Consider the following 19,619-nt stretch of genomic DNA (forward strand, 5'->3'; position numbering starts at 1 on the left):
AGCCAATATGCTTTATAAAAACAAAAAAGCTAGTTGATTATTCCAATTCTGGTTCAATTTTTTAGAAGGAGAACACTACTCAGAAGTCATGAATTCAAGGTTCTGCTATTTATATATTTATCATTTCAATAATGGTATAATAAGCATATGTTGCTTCATTTGCTTTTCTAAAGTAAAGTCATGCACCCATCAAATTGTTCTAGAAGACTTGTACAAAAACCAGAAGCACCATATGGCTTCCCCCATTTCCCATTTCCTACAGGTAACCACTTCTAAAGCTTTTAATTTGATTTTATTTTTACTTCTACATGTCCAAATAATATGCTTATATTGCTACTTCTTAATTTTTAGAAGTTTTAGCCATTATCTATTGATGTTTCCTTGGAGCAGAAGAGGTTTCATTTTTTCACCACTGTCTCTCCCCACACAAAGCTCCTACTACACACATGCATACTTCCCAATCCTCCAAATTCCTAACCTAGCTATAATTTAGGTGAGGTCAATATTCATGGTTTACATTATTGCAACTGGGTAAATGCTAGTTATAGCTCAGTGATGTTGCACATTTTGTTTACTTTGAATTTTCAAGTTTTGTTATACTTGGAGTTAATAATTGTCTTATTTTTTGGTACTATAGTTTTCTATTAAAACCCTAAAGTCTTTAGCAACTCAGTCTCCTTGGAATATGTTCATACACTTCAAGAATTCTATCTATTTAAGATAGAAGTAATTCAACCCTGAGATTTCTGACCTACTCTAATTTGAGTTCTTCTTTCACTAGCAACCTGAGGAAACTTTATACCTCTACCACATACGAGATCACTTGTTTTCCATATCTATATTCTCTCTTCATCTTAATTTAATCTCTTGTTTTGATGGCATGCAATCTCCAGTAGCTGCCTCAGACAGGGTATGAAGAAAATAATTTTTTATTTGGAGATCCCTCATACCTAAGAATGCATTTCAGCACCATGTTTTGTTGATAGTTTCACTGGGTATAAAACTCTACATTAGAAATTATTTCCCATCAGGCATTGTTCCATTGCCTTCTGGCTCCTGGTGCTTCACCCTTTGGTGGGATTCCTATGTTTTCTTGGTGCCTGGACCCAAGAAGCTGAGTACTGTTGGAGAAAGTCACAGGATAAGCAGGCTGATCCTTTTATAAACTTATGATTATAAACATCAACTGGACTTTCAACCGTGCCAATTCACCCTTTTACAAATGCAAAAGGATATTTTAAAACCTTTCCAAAACCAAAGCACCAAATAAAAACACCCGTCTCGACTTCCCTGAAACCTCTCACAGCTCTCCTTCCCCCATACTCTTAGTAGATAACCTTGATTTTTACTCTTTTGGGAAAATAAAAGTCATCTGATGGGAATTCCTTTGTGCTCTAGAAATGAAACCTACAAACTGACCGATATTTGTACCCATCTTTTTTACCTTCTGATGAGCTGTTCCTCCTCTACTTGCATTGTGGAATCTATTCTGTTCCTACTCTCAAAGGCAGCTAATAATCAATTCTTCTTCTTTTTTGAATACTAAATTTCTGTCAACTGGAGTGTTTCCAGTCATTTCAAAACATGCTCAAACCTCAAAAACCATTAAATCCATCATCCAACCTACCAATTAACCAAAATCACCAATAAGCAACAAACAGCCCTCCCTCTACTAACATTATCCTTAACTATTACTTCTTCCTACCCTTCTCCAAAGAGTTTTTTCCACTTCTCATTTCATCAGCCATATTTATTCCTCAACCACTCCATTATGGCTTTCTTGCCAAGGACCCAGTGACCTTTATAAAAAACAGTACTGACTTCCCTTATTGTACAAATATGATAACTTTTTTTTTTTTTTGGTAAAATTTTTCAAAACCCCATTTTTCCTAGGCTTACAAGACACACTTTTTTTTTTTTTTCATTCTTTCACTGCTGCTGCTGTCTGTTTACATTATGCTGTCCTCTACTTGACTACTAAATGCTAGAATTTTTAACAGGCCCTTTCCTTGGTTCTTTTCTCTTCTAATTCTCTTCTCTTTCCCTAGACAGTCCTAGCCATAACTATTGCAAGGATTATCACCTATAAACAAATAAATAACACACCTTTATCTCTAGCCAGGATTTCTTTACTGAACTCCATACCCATATATCCAATTGCTCACCGGACATCTCTTCTTGGAGATCTCAATCACACCTTATACTCAACATACCCAATTCAACTTCACGATCTTTCCTCCAATGTAATTCTCTTCTAGGGCTCCCTCTTTCAGTTTATGACACCTATCTCTCTTCAATTATGTTAGCCATACTCCTATAGAAATTCCTGACATTTCCCTTCCTGTCACTCCATATCCAATCCATCACTGATCTAGTGACACTTATCATTGAAATATTTCTCAAATCTTCTCATGTCTCCCCATCTTCACTTCATAGGTAAGCTATCAGCATCTATTATTTAAACTTCCTCCACAGTCTCTTAATTGGTCCAACTATTTCCAATCTTGTCCCTCAATTTGTTCTCTACCCTATAGCCACAGGCATCTTTTAAAAATGCAAGTCTAAGTACATCATCCTTTACTTAATGACTTCCTTGAGCTCTAAAGATAAATAATACTCCTTAATTTGGCCTGAAGTGCTTACATGCTCCTCTTACTTACATCTCCTGTCTCAGTTAGCACTCTCTAATTTCTTGGTTTTTATTTTATTTTTCTTAGTACCAGTTATGCTGGCCTTTTAGTTCCTCCAACGGAGGAATTCATGTTGCCGCCTCCTGCTATAGGGTCTTTGCTTGTGCTAATCTTGCAGAGAGTCAATATAGTTTACTGGCTAAATGTAAAGCACCTTATGACTAATTTTCAAGAAGAGACTGCCTGGGTTCAAATTCTACAACTTGCTTAGTTATGAAACGTTATGCAAAGTCATTTTACTTCCTGTGCCTCAGTTTCCTCAACAATAAAAGGACGACAGTTGTAATATCTCTTAATACCTTTAGGGATGTTATGATCAAATAATCACTTGCAGGGATGGTTCTCCCCTCCCTTTTCTTGCCTTGTTGATTTCTTCTCAAACTTCTGGTCTGAGCTACAGAGTCACTTTTTTGAGAAGCCTCCACTGACCTTTCTGACTGAATCCAATTACTCTGTTATAGGTTTTCTCATCTCTTGAGTCTCTTATTTGTAATGCTTAATGTAGGCACAGTTTTATATTTATCTGAGTGACATTTATTTTTTGGGCAATATTCTGTCTTTCTCACTAGCATGTCAGCTCCAGGAGCACAGCGATTGTGTGTCTCTGTTCACTATTTCCTAGACCTAACACAGTGCCTGGCACATAGTAGGGTCCCAATAAATACCTGTTGACAGAAAAAGTGGTAAACATCCCTGAAACCAGTGCCTTGCTCAGTAATTACAACAGTAATCAACAAGTTCGGAGAAGGAACACGTGGCAGTGCTCTGAGAAGTTAAGCTGTGCAGATGCTGGCAGGTCTTCCGGAGGAGACTCTGAGCAGGAGGGTTCTCTGCTCAACAAGGCAGGATTTTGTTGGAGATTCTGTATCAGATAAACTGAGCTGGGGTCTGATTCCTGGCTCTATTATCTGCTGCTGTGTGACCTTAGTCACATCACTTGACTTCCCACAGTCTCAGTTTCCTCATCTGTAAATGGCACCACAGTACCCAGCACAGAGGCAATTCCTGTTACCTAGGCAGCTCACCTATACGGATTTCAATTTACCTTAAACACATTCCATGATTATCCACAGGCCGGTGCCAATGACATGGTTTGTTCCACATGTAAGCCAGGAAGCCTCCCTCTGTGGATCAGTGACAAACTGTCCCTCCCTCTGAGGTAAAAAAAAAAAAAAAAAATCTTTGTGCTTTTGGTCATAAAACAAAAGAGGTTATGAATCCGTGTAAGCCGGGAAAATCGTGTTCTCATGGCACACCCCTTACGAGAGAGTCTCTGGTGCTTCATATCCAAGTTGACAGAGGCAACGGGTGGGCTGGCCCTGGGCGGTTAGGCTCAAAGGTTACTGGCCATCATCCGTGACAGACTGACCTTGAGAACAGAGAAGAGCCCTCAGTCCCTGACAAGAGAGCCCTGCCCACATGCCAGCTGGATCCGGCTAACCACCACTGCAATCTTCCAGCTTCTTTTTTAAAAAACCCGTTGAGTCCATGCCTTGAGAATCCCAGAGAAAATGATTCCTTCCTCACTCCATTCAAGGAAAACATCTCCTTTTCTCAGAATAAAAAGAGTAAGCCTCTTGCCCACCTCCTGTGCAGCTGGCCACTTTGCTGGGATGAGAGGAGGGGTCTGGGTTTGAACCTTTTAGTGGAGGAATAAACTACATGCAGGCCAAGTCCACGGTGATGTCTGCGACGCCCATTATTTCCTCCCCAAGCCTTCCCCTTTCTCTCGTTTTGCGTTCAAACCTGTAGGAGTGACTGGGGCTGTGAGTTTTAGGATGTAGCGTGCACGTAAATAGAAGCGGAATTGTGTGTGCACTTCGTGTGCGTTCGGGAGTAGGCTGCGCTTGAACTTGGCATGTGGCTGTGTTTGGAGGAGGATCATGAGAGTGGGTAGGGGGACGGGATTTTAAGTGTCTGAGTGCGGGAAAGCGGAGTATGCACGAGTGCGTGAGTTTGCACGAGAGTGTGTGTATGAGGAATTGTGTGTGCACTTGGTGTGCGTGCAGGAGTGTGTGTTTGGAGCGCTAGGGAAGTGCATGTGCGACGGGATCTGTACGTGCAAGTGCAGAAAGTGGGAGAGTGTGCGCGCGCGAGTGTGTGAGCGCCAGGGGCCGCCCGCCCGCCCGCCGCGGCTCCCCGTGGGCCGGCCGGGCCAATGAGCGCGCGGCTGCAGGGGCGGCGCGCGGGGAGGGGGCGCCGGGCCCTGCGGATGGAGGCGCGGGCTGCGCGGCGCGCTCACTCCGCGCGGGCGTCGCTGGCGGGGGGCGGCGCAGCCACTGGCCCAGGACCCGGGCCGCGACCCGGGGCGGCGGGCGGCGTGGGCGGCGCCCGGGGCTGGGATGCGCCGGGGGCTCCGTGGCGGCGGCGTTGGCGCTGGCGTCGGCGGCTGCGGGGGGACGAGCTAGCGCCGCGGCGCGGGGAGCCAGTCGAGCCCGGCCGGCGAGCGGAGTCGGCGGCGCAGGCAGAGCGGCGGCGGCGGCGGCGGCAGCCGGAGCCCGGGCGCTGCGCGCCCACCATGGCCGCCCAGGGCGAGCCCGGCTACCTGGCGGCGCAGTCGGACCCCGGCTCCAACAGCGAGCGCAGCACCGACTCGCCCGTGCCCGGCTCCGAGGACGACCTGGTCGCCGGGGCGTCCCTGCACAGCCCCGAGTGGAGCGAGGAGCGCTTCCGCGTGGACAGGAAGAAACTTGAGGCCATGTTACAAGGTAGGCATCCCCCCGCGTTCTCGGACGCCCCGACTCAGCCTCCAACTCCTTCCGGACGTCCCCGGCCCCCTCCCCTGCGGCGCCGAGGACACCCGTGGAATGGAGACCTCGCTCGCGGGACTGCCCTCCCCTTCCACGCCTCTCGCGTCTTTAGGCACCGGGGGCCCTGTGCTAACTTGACCGTCTGCAGAAAAGCCGAAGGCCAAGTTTGCGCTGGCGCGCGCGAGTTACGTCCCAGGCTTTGGAGATGCCAACTTTAGCCAGGACACCTGGGCTGTGCCGCACGGACCCTCTCGGATTGCACGCGGCGTGCGTGACTCTCTCCCCACGCCTGGCAGCCCCGGGTTCTAGCCCTGTTTCTCTGTCTGTTTCACTCTCCGCTTGTCAGTTTCCACTTCCTCCAGCTGAGGGGCCTGGCCCGGCGATTGGGAAACGCTCTGCAGATGTCAAGACTTGAGACGCGGGCTCCTGCCCCCTCCCACACCCTGTGGCCGGAGGGGCCGGGCCGGGGTCCGCAGCCCAGGCGTGGGGACTGTGTCGGGGCAGTGCTGCTGTGTTTGAGGACAGTGTGTGTTCCTTCCCTGACAGGCTTATAAAACACATCTTGAGTTACATTCAGTCCATAAAAAATCCTCCTGGGCTATGGGTGTCTGACTTTGTGTTTCACAATTTGGGATTTTTTTTTTTTTTAACTCCTTAATTTCTCCGGGACCTTCCCAGGCCGAAAAGCTTTAACCATACTGGACGAAACGAATTCAGATTTATAACATGATGAGGATTGGAGTGAATGCAACACCATCCCAAGGTCATTTTGACCTTTCTTAAAAATGTTGATAACTAGCCTACCTGTAGCCACCAGTGGGGCTGATTTCCCACATCCGAAGAGAGAAATGAGGTTGTTTGACTCTAATTCTTTAGATACAGGTAGAGGACCAGACATGAGTCTCACTGAGGGCGCTGGGGAAGATTCATCCAGTAGCTAGTGTCCTTTTATCACAGGAGGGCTGGAGCTTTTCTAACTTTCTTTTGTGCCCTTATGCGTAACTTACTTTGACTTTATCAGTGAATACATCGCGGTATGGGAGCGATTTAGTTCTCCGTGGAAATGCAGTGGCTTTTTAGAACAATTAAGCAGGTTATTTTAAGAGAGAACAACATGTTTTCCAAAACAATAACTTGGTGGAAACAAATAGCAGGAGTGTTTGGCAGGCGTTTTTGGATGTACTACAAACTCGTCTCCCTTGTTGCTTGCCTTTATTGATAAACATCCCTAATGTGTGTCATGTCTCTGCTCTCTCTCTCCTTCCCTGTCTTTTTCCTTTAAATTATGTAACTTTTGAGGAGAATGACTTTTGTGATAAACTGTTCAAATAAGAATATGACAAAGTGGATTTGGAAATTCAAGCCCTGGTTGCATTTCAGCAACTCATTTTAGTATTTCATCTGTTCCGTGGTTCTTTTCACTCAGTTTCTGATTATAAAACAAAATATTAAATTTATGTCAGGAAAACATGGTGAAATTGTTTGAACTGATAAGAACACATACTCATCCTTTTCAACAAGTTTCCAGTTTGTTTTCTACGTGAGTTTGGATGGAGTGATATGAAAGATCAATCTTCTAATAATAAATACCACATCATCCTTTACCTGTTTTACCTGTGCACAGACAAGTAACAACAGTGATATTAGCTTCTGGGACATTCACGTGTATAACCTGAGCTTTAGAAGTTGATTTCTTTTTTGAATTAATTCATTTTCATTTTGAATAAAATGATGTATGAGTGAGTGGTTTTTTTTTTAAATTTAAAGGCTATTCCTATTGCAGATATGACATTCTGACATGAGATGATTTAATATTGCTTGCAGAGTTAACATTTCTTTAACAACGCAAATACAGTCATGCATTGCTTAATGACTGGGATATGTTCTGAGAAACATGTCATTGGTCTCTTTCATCATTGTGTGAACATCATAGGGTTTAGGGACACAAACCTAGCTGGTATAGCCTATTACATGCCTAGGCTATATGGTATAGCGTATGGCTTAGGCTGTAAATCTGTACAGCATGTTACTATACTGAACACTGTAGGCAATGATAACATAATAGTATTTGTGTATCTAAACATAGAAAAAGTGATGTGTTACATTATGCTATGACATGCTCCATTACAGTGTTTTGGAACCACAGTGGTATATGCAGTCCACTGTTGACCCAAATGCAAGTGTGAGCACTGAAATCCCTCAGACTTGGCCTCAAATCCCTACAGGACCTTGGGAAAATTCCTGGGTCTCTTTCTGCCTTCAGTTTGCCCATTTGGAAAAATGGGGCTTTCTCTTAGGATTTTGTGAGAATTGAAAGAGATCATGCCTAATAAGCTAAAACTTGTCACAGTGTTTGGTAAATGATAGCTTAATAAATGTTAGTTTTAATTTCTATTAATAAGTATTACATCATGGATTCAAAAGATTCCAGTACTTACTACAATCTGTGGCACACACTATATACTTAGTAAATAGTTGGGGAACTAAAGAATTTTTCGAGTTCATAATTGCAGAAGTAAAGTAGAAACCAAGAAAGTAAGTCGGACAAATCAATAAATATCCCAGTATTGTTAGATATTCTTGGGTGGAAAACTTTTCAATTGGAAGGCTCCAAGTAAGTGAAGTCTGTATTTGCCTGGTTGGGTTTCTGATTATTATGAATTTGGATTTGCTATTCTTCTATTTATAATTGCTTTAAAATATTACAGGTTTCCAATTTAAATCAGAATAAATAAGATTATCTGCCTTTAAGTCTTCAGACTGTAAGTTGGTGATTATAATGCTTGGAATTTATTTCCAGAGAGACTGTCCTGGGGGCAAGTTAATCTTTAATGAGTTGTATTTTTATTAGTAGAGAAATTCTTCTACGCAATGGACCAAAAATTCAGTGAGGTTAAAATATGGGCAATAGGGTAGCAGTCAAAGAAATGAAATACAATTCTTGGATTGTCACTGAAACCTAAAAGAGTTGACATACATAAAAACCATTAGGCTGAAAATGTAGGAAATATTTTTCATGATTTTTTAATTTTTGGTCTAGTAACTACTTTGGAACAGCATGCAAAATATCTGACATTTTCTGTTGTAACTAGATAAAGTTTATTAATTTTATTACTTTATGGTTTCATAAATGGGAATTTATTTTCAAGTTTAGTTTGGGTTTTTGATGGGTGTGGTCAGCCGTGGAATGAATAGCATGGAGAGCATTTTTAATGATAAATAAAAGCCATTTTTAATTTACTTAATGCCGATCTTCCAAATTTAGATTTCATGCTTCATGTGAGATAATAGTGTTAATTTATTTAAGTCAATTATATGTGCTTTCCAGAGTACTGAGAAGCAAACACAGGAATCTTATACTAATACTTCTCTTTTTACATCAGAAAACATGTGTGTGTACCATATAATTAAAAATTCCCACATAAAATTTAGAAGTATAGGCATTTTCAAAGTTCTGAATGTCTTGCGTTTCAGCAGAGAAAGTAGGGAGTTTTAACCCTTGGGGGGAAATGGTCTGCTTTCATGAATGGAGATGGATATCTGGTGGGCTTTTATGATACTGCTAAGGACTTCAAAAACCATGTTGCATTTTTACAATGATAGGCGGCACTGGCATCATTTGCTGCTTGCTTGAGTAGCAGAGCAGAGCCACCAAAAGGGAGATTGTTATACATCATTGATTAAAAGTACGAGCTGCAACTATGTTATCTAATGCAGCAAACTTTAGTGAAGATTCTTTTATGATTTGGTGAATAGATAATTTCTTAGACATTTTTTGTGGGAGTAGGAAGAAATATGAAGCAAAAATAATATGAAAATGGAGCACTGGAAGTAAAGATAAAGAGTGAAACTTAAATGAAAAGAGTTTTCTAGCTAATGCTTCATCAAGGCTAACAAACAATAAACAAATCAAATACTATCATGAGCTTACTGGTTAAGAGCACAGGGCTCTGAGCCAGATCTAGACTTGAATCTTGGTGTTACCTTTTAATAGGGAGCTTCAGAAAAGTCATCACCTGCAACCCCGTTTCTCAAAGGGGGTGTTAATAATAGTTCTTATATCCTGAGGTGGTGGTGACAATTAAGACAAAAAGGGTATATATAAACCATCACAGCACTGGCCACATAGAAAGTGCTGCATAAACTAATAACAATATTCATTGTAAACTGTAACATATAAAGTGCACATGCTTATATTGAAAATGAAAATTATGTATATTGGAAAGCGAATTAAATGTTCTTATGATTAATGAACATTCACAGTTATCTAAATATTAATATTGGCCTTCCTGGTAGCTTGCAGTATATTGAGTTTCTTAGCCCTTTAAATGTGAATATATACTGAGTAAAGCTCTGTCAGACTTACATGTGGAATCCTAGGTTTTGCCCAGGAGAGAGCGAGCTTTTCACTCTCTTGAGTTGTCATTGTTCTTGGTTTGAGTGTTTTTCATTCTCTGTCCCGTCTTGAGCCATTTACTTCTGATATTTTTCCTAAAGACTAACAGCAAATATCTCTCTTTTAGTTATATGTTGTTCTGAGCTTGAGTTGTCATTGGTGTCTAAAAAAGAGGTCTTTGCAGAGAAAATGCTATGCCTGGGTTAACATGTTCTGCTTGCTCATCTGTAAAATGGGGATAGTAGCAGCCCTACCCTATGGGGATGATATGAGCACTGACTGAGAGGATGCGTGTGAAATGCTTAGCCCAGTGCCAGGCACAGGGTGCTTAGTAAACATTAGTTTAGCAGCAGCAGCGCTGTCCTATATGATGGATGAAGATTTCAAAACAATGGAAAGCAAATGTTTGGTCTGCCCTGCCCAGCACCTCAGGAGCTGCTGTCAGACTAGCCCGGATGGAGGACCTCCTTCACCTCGGTACTGAAGACATCCTGTACTCACGGGCACGGAGCAGGCACTGTCAGTAAATGTTATCTCCGTGAAGACTTGGGGGGTGGGTTTGGTTAAGTTGATCATTGATAACACACAGCTAGAGAGGTTCATTATATCGATGACTTTTACAGGCAGGAATGTATTTGGCTGCGACCAACAGGAATCTTGACACACTGTGGCTTGAACAACCCAGGGGTTTATCTTCCTCACCTAAAAAGAAGTCTGGGGCTAAGCGATCCTGGCCCCCAAGAGCTGCTGGAGGGCATTAGGAGCCCAGTGATTTCCCTCCTTCTAGCTCCTCCCATCCACAGCCTATGGTTTTTGGCCTCACTTTTGCAATATGGCAATATGGCTGTAGCTATGCCTGGAGGTGCATCTATGCAGGGAAGTGGTCTATGCAGGGAAGGTGGTCTATGCAGGGAAGAGGGGGAAGAATAAAAATTGTTTTCTATTTAAGAGTTTGCCATTTTATGTGACGGTTCTCTCTTCTGGAACTCCCATCTGCATTTCTTTCATTACTCTTTGCTGCAAGAGACTCTGAGAATGTATCTTCTTTTCTAGCCTTTCTAGTAGAAGAAGGCAAGAAAGAGGGGTCATAATGGATGCAGAGTGATACAACCTATAGTTTCCCCGCATTAGGCAAAGCAGAGGGGCATTGTGACCCCAAATTCAAAGTTGTGACTGAAGCCAAAGTATACCTATATTAGAGACTTTGGTCTGCACTGATAATCCCTAGAAATTTAGATTATTTGGTAATGTTACATGTCAGTAGAATTTCTTTCTTGGCATAATCCAGGAATAAAACTAAATCCTTCAAAGAGGAAATACCTTTAATCATCTAATACTGTTCTCATCTTATGACTCCTTTTATGAACATGACCTAGGGCTACTAAATACTGGAACTATGTTTTTTTTTTTTTTTTTTTTTTTTTACTCTCCATTGTTTTTTCCACGTCAAATGTTTTTTTCCATTGGAAACTACATGATACAATACAAATGCCCATTTTACTTTTTTCTCTCCTCCCTCCTCCCTACTTCCACCCATCTCAAATTTCTTTTAGAATGGACAGGTTCAGTGTAGTTCATGATTCTGCCCTTTTGGCTTTTCAAAGATTGGTCACTCCAGTATAATCTGGCCAAAAAAGCCTGAATTCGTTCAGAAGGTGAAGCCATTTTGGAGGCAGTTTGATAGTAGAATTATCATCACTTTTGTGTTTTGCTGTTTGATATTGTCCACAATGTTGAGCTAATAAAATATACCAGGTGGCTCATTGTTAGTTCATTTTAAGATAAAGTTATACTTAAAAAATGCACGGGATAATAGTGACTGTATATATTTATGTACAATGTTTAATAAACTACCAGGTATGAGGCACAATCATTTTTTTTGTATTTTTTTGAAGTTTTGTTGTAGTTTCTTTTCTTTTTCTACGGTGTTTATAGTCTTTTTTTTCCCCTTTATTTGTTATATGTATGTATTCATGGGGTAAAAGTATAATTTTGCTGTATAATATTAATATATTGCATAGTGGTGAAGTCAGGGCCTTTAGTACATCCATCATTGGAGCAATGCACATTGTACTCACCAAGCACCACCCATCATCCACCCCCTCCCACCCCTGCAGCCCTCCGAGTCTCCGTTGTCCGTCATTCCACACTCTGCTTCCATGTGTACACATTATGTAGCTCCTACGTGTGAGAACATGCTGTATTTGTCTTTCTGTGTGTGAATTGTTTCACTTAAGATAATGGCCTCCAGTTCCACTCATGTTGCTGCTTGATTTCCGATGAATGTTATTTCCATATGTGCACATAAGTGTTGATTGATTAGTTCCAATTTAATGGTGAGTACGTGTGGTGTTTGTTTTCCATTCTTGTGATACTTCACTTAGAAAATGTCTTCAGTTCCATCCAGGTCCATACAAGAGGTATTAGATTACCATTTTTTTTTTATGGCTGAGTAGTATTTCATGCTATACATATACCACATTTTATTAATCCACTCATGTATTGATGGACACTTGGGTTGTTTCCACATCTTTGCAATTGTGAATTGTGTTCCTATAAACATTCGAGTGCCAGTGTCTTTTTTAAATAAAATGTCTTTTTTTATTTTGAGTAAAATACCCAGTAGTGGGATTGCTGGATCAAATGATAGTTCTACTCTTAGCTCTTTGAGGTATCTCCGTATTATTTTCCATAGAGGTTGTACTGGTTTGCAGTCCCGGCTCTAGGGTATGAGTGTTCCTATCTCTCTGCGTCCATGCCAGAATTTGTTCTGGGACTTTTTGATAGAAGCCCAATTTTAATAATTTATAATGCCTTTTGCAGTGTGTAGGGATGATCTTGGCAGGAAACTCTTGTCGTTATGCTGCGGAAGCTTCCACATTTGGTTTTTAATCCTTGTGGTATCTACCACTTAGGACAGTCTTCAAAATGCAGAAAACCATCAACAGAAACATTTTGTGGATGTTATGCATTTTTAAATCCTTTTCATACCTACTAAGCTACTTATACTTGTAGGTGATGAAAGCATTTGTATTTGTAACAAGTATTAAATCTCATTTTCATTTGTGACACTGGCATGTAGAAAATAATGCTCACTTTCTAGCTGTAATGCAGTTTCTCTGTTCTTGTGAAAAAGATAAAGCACACATTAGTCTGCATGTTGAGTTGATCTGGAGCTTAACTACATCTCTTGTGTGGGAAGGTGCTTAAATGTAGGATTTGAAAATTAGTTGCTGCTGTTTTTTCTCCTGATTTTAAAAGCAATACAAACTTATTATAGAATACTTGAAAGTATAAACAGATGTAAAAAAAACAAACCTGAAGTCATGCCTAAGTCCAGAATTTGGCAATAACCACTGATGATATTTTAGGTTTTTTTTTTTCCTGGTCTTTTAAAAATATGCCCACACAGAATTTATTTTTGCAACACAAATTGAATTCCTACCATATGTCAGGTACAGTGTTAAGCTTTGGGGATACAGATGAAACCAAGATAGAAGTCCCTATCCTTCTGCGACTTAAATTCTAAGTTGGGATCATACCTCCCATCTTTTTCACTTGGCATTGTACCATGGGCATTTTCCATTTCATTAAAGATTCTTAACATGGTTTCAATTGTCTATAGAATTCCCTTGACATATCATACTTTGTTTAAATATTACAACATTTTAGAACATTTTTAAGTGGTCAGACAATGGAAAGAGCCTAATGTTTTCATTCAAACTGCTCAGAATTCAGATCATGGCTCTATCATCTATTAGCTATTAGCTGTGTGGCCTGGGTAAAGTTAGTAATTTCTTTGGGCCTTCGTTCTTTTTTCTCTAAAATGAGAATAAAAGTATCTTTTAGGTTGTGAGGGTTAGAAATATTATATGTAAAGCATCCACAAGTGCCAGGTGCAGAGCAGGTACTCCAGATATGGCAGGTGATGAATATTAATACTGCCATCCCAAACACTTTTGCCTAAAAACCTTTCATGCATTCTTGATTGTTCTCGTAGGAAAAAAATCTTACTAGTGAAATTTTTTGGCAAAGGGCACGGACATTTTAAGGCTTTTAATCAGTCTTGCAAAATTATTTTCTGGAAGTTTCGCAGGTTAGGCAGAAGAGACAACAGATTCGCAGGGTGTCTACTCCTTGTACCTGTGGTCCCCTCCACCTGGCTTGTTTGAGCCGGCAGTTGTGAGATACTGGGAGGCAGCTGAATTACCAATACAGAGTTAGAGTTCTGTTTTGCCTTTTTTTCTGAAAACTTTAAGTGATATTTATCTTACCTGGTTAGTGAGTCTGTGGATCAATATTCCTTAAAATGTGTGGACAGAAAAATCGCATGGGATGTTTGTTTAAAAAGGCAGACTCTGAGCCTCCCTCCAAGATTCCCATTCTGTAGGTTAGGGGGTGGTGGAGGTGCAGGGATCTGGGTTTTGAAAAGAATCTGCGTGAGTCTAATGTAGGTGGTCCCAGGACACACTTTGAGAAACATTGGTAAGTGATTAGAGGATGGTCGAATCATTAAAGTTAAGAAGATTCGGATTCTTTCCTTTCTTTAATTCCCTTTTCCCTTGAAACTAGTGCTTTTTCCATGTTATTAAACCATCTTGAAGCATTTTAGTCTGGGAGCATAATTTATAACTGGCATGTTTATAGTGGCTTGCTATAAGGATCTTGAGGGAAGAGCACAAACCTATATATTCCCGTGGAGGGGATGTGTTGTCTATTATTACGTAGTATACTTGCAATGCATTCAATTTTCCTACAGACTTCTATTAAGTTAGGCATAATAGACACCTACTTAACATATCATGAGATAATTTATAAGCAGATACTTTTTAAAATCATTAATATAAAAATTTAAAAAGCAATATGATGGAAATCTTTAAAAAGAAAAATAATCATCAATAATCTTACCACCCTGACAGCTATTTTCATTTTTCTGCCTTGAAATAATAGTCCTTGACTATTTGCATAGTTTATGTAGTTGTCTTTATAGCATTAAATAGTGTTTTGTATTCAGCATTTTAAACTGTTAAATGTTTTTTGTAGTTTTAAGCAGTTTTAAGAATTAAAACTCTATAGTTGATTAGTACATTTGGTTGAAAAAAATTTTTTTTCTACAGTTATGAACTATCATATAATGAACATGATTATATGGCTTTTTTCCCTTTAGGAACAGTATTCTGAGGAAAAAATTTGAAGAATATGGGTACTGAAGAATAATAGTGACTTTGAAAGCAGCCACCAATTTTTATTGAGCACTTACTGTGTGTGAGGCACCGTTTTGGTGCTTTGTGCCTGTGTGGTCGTCCCAGCCTCTCAGCAGCAACCCACGAGATACATATAGTATGCCTTGGGATCTGTATTTTACAGAAAAAGAAAAGCAGCTGTAAACTCTGAATTTGGAGCCCTGGTTTCTTTTTGGAATTCTGAGTAGATCTGGACACTAGTTTTCCTCTTAGGGTGGCTGTTGTAGAGTCTAGACTTTTAGGGTTATGGAGACATATGATGGCTGAGTTTAGGATGATAAACTACACTCCAGCATAGGTTACACTGCTTCTTGAATTTTCTGTTCAAATGCAGAGGAGCTGGGCATTAGGCCCAGGGATGGGTTATGATTCTTAGTGAGAATGCAGATGTTCCAAAGTTCTGCCTTCTCTAGCTTTGGTTAAGTTTTCTCAGGTTCTTCCTTTATGAAACAAGGATAATAATACTTCTCTCCTAGGATTATTTGGAAGATTATGTGATAATATATATAGAATTGGCCCACAATTGGTGTCTGTATTTTTCAAATTTATCTCCTATGTCTCTCCAGCATCTAGCCCAGAGTTGTGGAAATAGCTGGCCTGTGTTTATAGAATAAATGTCCCATGATGTACATGGATTAAAAATGTCCCATTTTGGGTTGGTGGACCTGGTATTGACCTCATGGAATGGAAATTTAATGCTAATTCACATGCTTGGCCTTAAGAAATACCAAACAGTTCTGCCTTACACAAGTAAGGCAGAGTGGTTCTTTGCATGGAGGATAGTCTTTCTTCACCCTCAGTCCAAGGGGTATGTAGAATATGTTGTACTATATTAGTGGTAGTACATTAATATGGAGTTTTGAATGAGAATATGCAAAACTCATTTTGATGATGAGATTCAAGTGAGGCTTAATGTTAAGTAATTTATATCTGTATGTGATCTGGATAAGTTTTAAAAATTGGAATTTGTCAAGCTTGCCACAGCTTTTCAATTTATTTAGTTGTAGACACTGGATTATCTTGTTCTTAGAATAATACATCTTCAGATACTTGTTTAAATATGATTTCAAAGCATCTCAGATAAGAGATAATCCACTCTCAAAAGTAAGAATAGTCTTTTATGTTAGTTTGCTCCCTGCACTATGATAATCATTGAGTTATTTTGAGTTAAAAGGAAATCACTTCTCTCCAGAGTGGTTGAGTTCATGACTTGAGTTCATGGCCCAGTCTTGCTGCTGACTTGGTTACTTTGGCCAACCTCTCAGGGTTTTGGATTAGATGCTTGTTAAAAATCTCTTTCACCTCCGGTGTTCCAGGTCTTTTGCACAGTGTACAATATAAACCTGACATTCCTTTGAATGTGGTGTAGTGTTGGGGGCTGACTCAGCTGTCTGTACATGAGTAGTTTTGGCAGGAATTTGGCTTGATCTGTACCGCACACAAGAGTACTCACACCAAACGGGGAATGTGGTGGAAAGAGGATAGTTGGAGTGTCTTGGCTTTGGAGGAGCAAGTACTCACAAGAGAGCTAACCACGAGCTCTGTTTTCTAACATCTTGGCAGTCAAGTTTGTAGCACCCTGAATTCTGTGGGCTAGATGCTAGCTAATTTAAGGTTTTTACAGTACTTGAGCAGAGATTATAGTGTAAATCATAGTTGAGACTTGTTGGTGTTAACATACTGTGCTAGATGAACAACAGAGATCATATGTTTCCCCAAGTAGCATCTTTTTGTCACATTTTCCTTCTCTTCTGCTAACGTGTCCAGTTAACAAGCTTCATGTGCCAGGATTTATATCCAGCACATAAACCACTAGAGTTACATGGCAGTGAAATGTAATGATGTTCATTAGAATGAAATCTTAATAAAAATAAAGACATATATCTCCAAATTTCAAGTATTTTTAGAATTATTTTAATTCCTTGTTGATTATGGAGAGCTAACACAGATATTTCTCTTATCTTGCATAAAAGACCACTAAAACTTGTTATTATCTATGTTCTGAGTTCCTTTTATTATATATTCTGAGATTTTTTGTTTAAAGTATCATTTAAAGCAAAGTCAATACTTTGGCAAGATTTTATCTTTTTAATTGCTTGATTATAATGATTTAATTTTAAAAAGCCAGAAAATATATATATTTGGCTTAAATGTTACAGGAGGATTCATGTAAAGCTGTATTCATTTTAACCTGAGGGGAATTTTTTTTATTAATAATTACATTTTTTATATGGGAAAGGGAAACCGATTATCATAGATCTATATATAGAGTTTTGATTTTTTTTCCCCCCAGGGATCTATTGATAAGTTAATAAAACATAGTTGGCATTTATATTGTTACCTAAACAGAAAAATTACCTTAAAAAACATATTTACTATCAGTAAGTGGATATCTGAGATGCATTATCTATGTAAAGTATATTTGACCAAGTCGAAATGTCAGGGTGGCAGTCTGCTCCTGGTTCTTGGTGTACCCTTGGCTGAAGAATGACCAGACACACCAAAGTGTCAGGTCCAGCCTCTTAGTGGACTGTTATCCTAGTTCTTTGGCTCCTTGCTTGGAAAAATTACAAGCAGGGCCAGTGTGCTGGTGTGACCACAAGCAGGAAGCAGTTTCACAGGAGTAGCTTTTTATTGTAAAATGAAACAGTTCTGTCTCCGTGAGTGGAGAGAGACAGACTGACTGACTCTCTGGGAATTCTTGAGTTGTTTGCAATTATTGGCTTGGTCCAGAAAGGGCTTTCAGGAGGTGTCGGATGTTACCAAATGATTAACAGGTGTTCTCACGGTTGTATCTACAGTTGCCAGCTGGAGCTTCTTCTCTAAAAGCCCTACCTGGAGGGAATGAGCCACAAAATAGATTTAAGCTAATGACATAATAATTAGCTTTAGGTTGCTCCAGCTCACTTCCCAAATCCTATTATGCCTGGGCTGGGGAATTCCCAGATTGATAAAGCGTTCCCTCCTTCCCTAGATGTAGCAGTTTCTTGGGATAGGATTAAGAGTGGGGCAACACTAAAACGGAGTACCCACCCTTATTCTTCTCAGGTGGGGCATTCACTCAAGACAGCACCGAAGCAGGGCATCCTTGTCCCTAGAAGAGCCAGAGATCCTGACTATCTACCTAACAAAAACAACTAAGCTTTAACAACAAAACATAAAAATGGATTTGGATTTCAAGAGAGTTCTGCATAAATGATTAGCTTTCAAGCTTGTGAAAGTTTTCTCTCATTATACATCATTAGGGAATGGTGAAGCTATCTACAATGGGAAATTGTTGCACGTGTTAGAAAAAAAATCATGAGTGCATATTATGGGACCACACAAGTGAATGAGGCCTTTTGCTTTTAAAAGAAATACAGTCTAATGGAAGAGAGAAATCCTACTTGTACTTGTTAACAGAAAACAAAAGGAGATCACATAGAGTAAGGCATTACATACTTAATGTGCACCTTAGCCTTAGATCTCCTACATCTGTATCACAAAGCAAAGAGATGCAGTGAGTGAATATGGAAAATCAAATAGGACGATGGCAAAGCCAATACAATGATGCACTATCTAGTTTGTTACTTTGAGGATGACTGCTACTTCCGGTGAGGCCCAGAGACTATTTCCTTAAACTACCCACCTAAAGGATGAAAAGGAGTGGCATTTGTCTGTCAGTTTCTGTCTCCTCTTTGCAGAGGATCAAGGGTTGCCTCATGGGAACTGCGTTTCTTACACTTCTGGGTTACTACACTTGAGATCTACTGGCCCCCACAGGCATCCAACAAGCTCTCAGGGAGGAAGTGAGCAGTATGTCTATGTCAGTGTCAGCACAGAGTGGTTCGATACACAGGCAAAGCTGTTGACTGTAGCCTGGCTGGAATTAGAGATGAAGCGTAGTGGAGGTGAGATGGTGTATGAGATGGTGTGTCTACTACAATGTCTTTGTATGCTTTAAATGCAAAAAAAAATTCAGAAAGTGAGAGGCAGAAGTGGATATTTAAGATATTTTATACCTTTTGTTCTAAAGCAAGGAAAATATCTTACTATAAATTCTTGATGACTGCTGTAGAGTATTCTTTATGAGATTAAAGAGATAAATCTGTCTGCACTCAGCAAGATGGCAGAATAGGAAGCCCCAGACTTTTCTCCCTGACAAAACATTGACTTAGTGACAATATAACATTGACTTAGTAACAATATATGGTCCAAAGGAGCCTTTATGAGAATATCAGATATCAGTTATGAACTCATAGTACTCTAGGCAAGTTCAAAACCAAGAACCACTGCTTTGGAACAGGTAGGAAACGCTGTTTCATTTCATTTGAGTCAGGCCCTCTCCCAAGCTAGCACAGCTCATGATCAGGAGGAAAAGCCCAATGCCCGGTTTCTCTCTTGGGAGTGAAAGAGACGAATGGATTGTACATCCAGGGTTCTGGCCTTTCAAGACTACCCAAGGGACTGATTTCTGTACTGCTTGACTTGGCATGCTGATGAGGAATCTGCATACTTTGGATGCCTGGAGTACTGAGAACAAAGAGAGCAGCACTCTTTT

General features: G+C 40.2%; 1 protein-coding gene across 4 annotated transcripts in view; it reads left to right on the plus strand.

The window, feature by feature from the left end:
• Nucleotides 1-4,916: 4,916 nt before the first annotated feature.
• BICC1 (BicC family RNA binding protein 1) overlaps nt 4,917-19,619 on the plus strand; it is a 261,401-nt gene continuing 246,698 nt past the window's right edge. For 3 of the 4 annotated variants that reach the window (XM_012762828.2, XM_012762829.2, XM_012762830.2), the window contains exon 1: nt 4,917-5,398. In XM_012762828.2, coding sequence (XP_012618282.1) covers nt 5,209-5,398 — 190 coding nt within the window. In that variant the 5' untranslated portion in view covers nt 4,917-5,208. The remainder of the gene's footprint in view (nt 5,399-19,619) is intronic. The other variant, XM_076010008.1, reaches the window with a different exon arrangement.

The sequence above is a fragment of the Microcebus murinus genome, chromosome 14 (genome assembly GCF_040939455.1).
Source record: "Microcebus murinus isolate Inina chromosome 14, M.murinus_Inina_mat1.0, whole genome shotgun sequence".
In the NCBI taxonomy this organism is placed as follows: Eukaryota; Metazoa; Chordata; class Mammalia; order Primates; family Cheirogaleidae; genus Microcebus; species Microcebus murinus.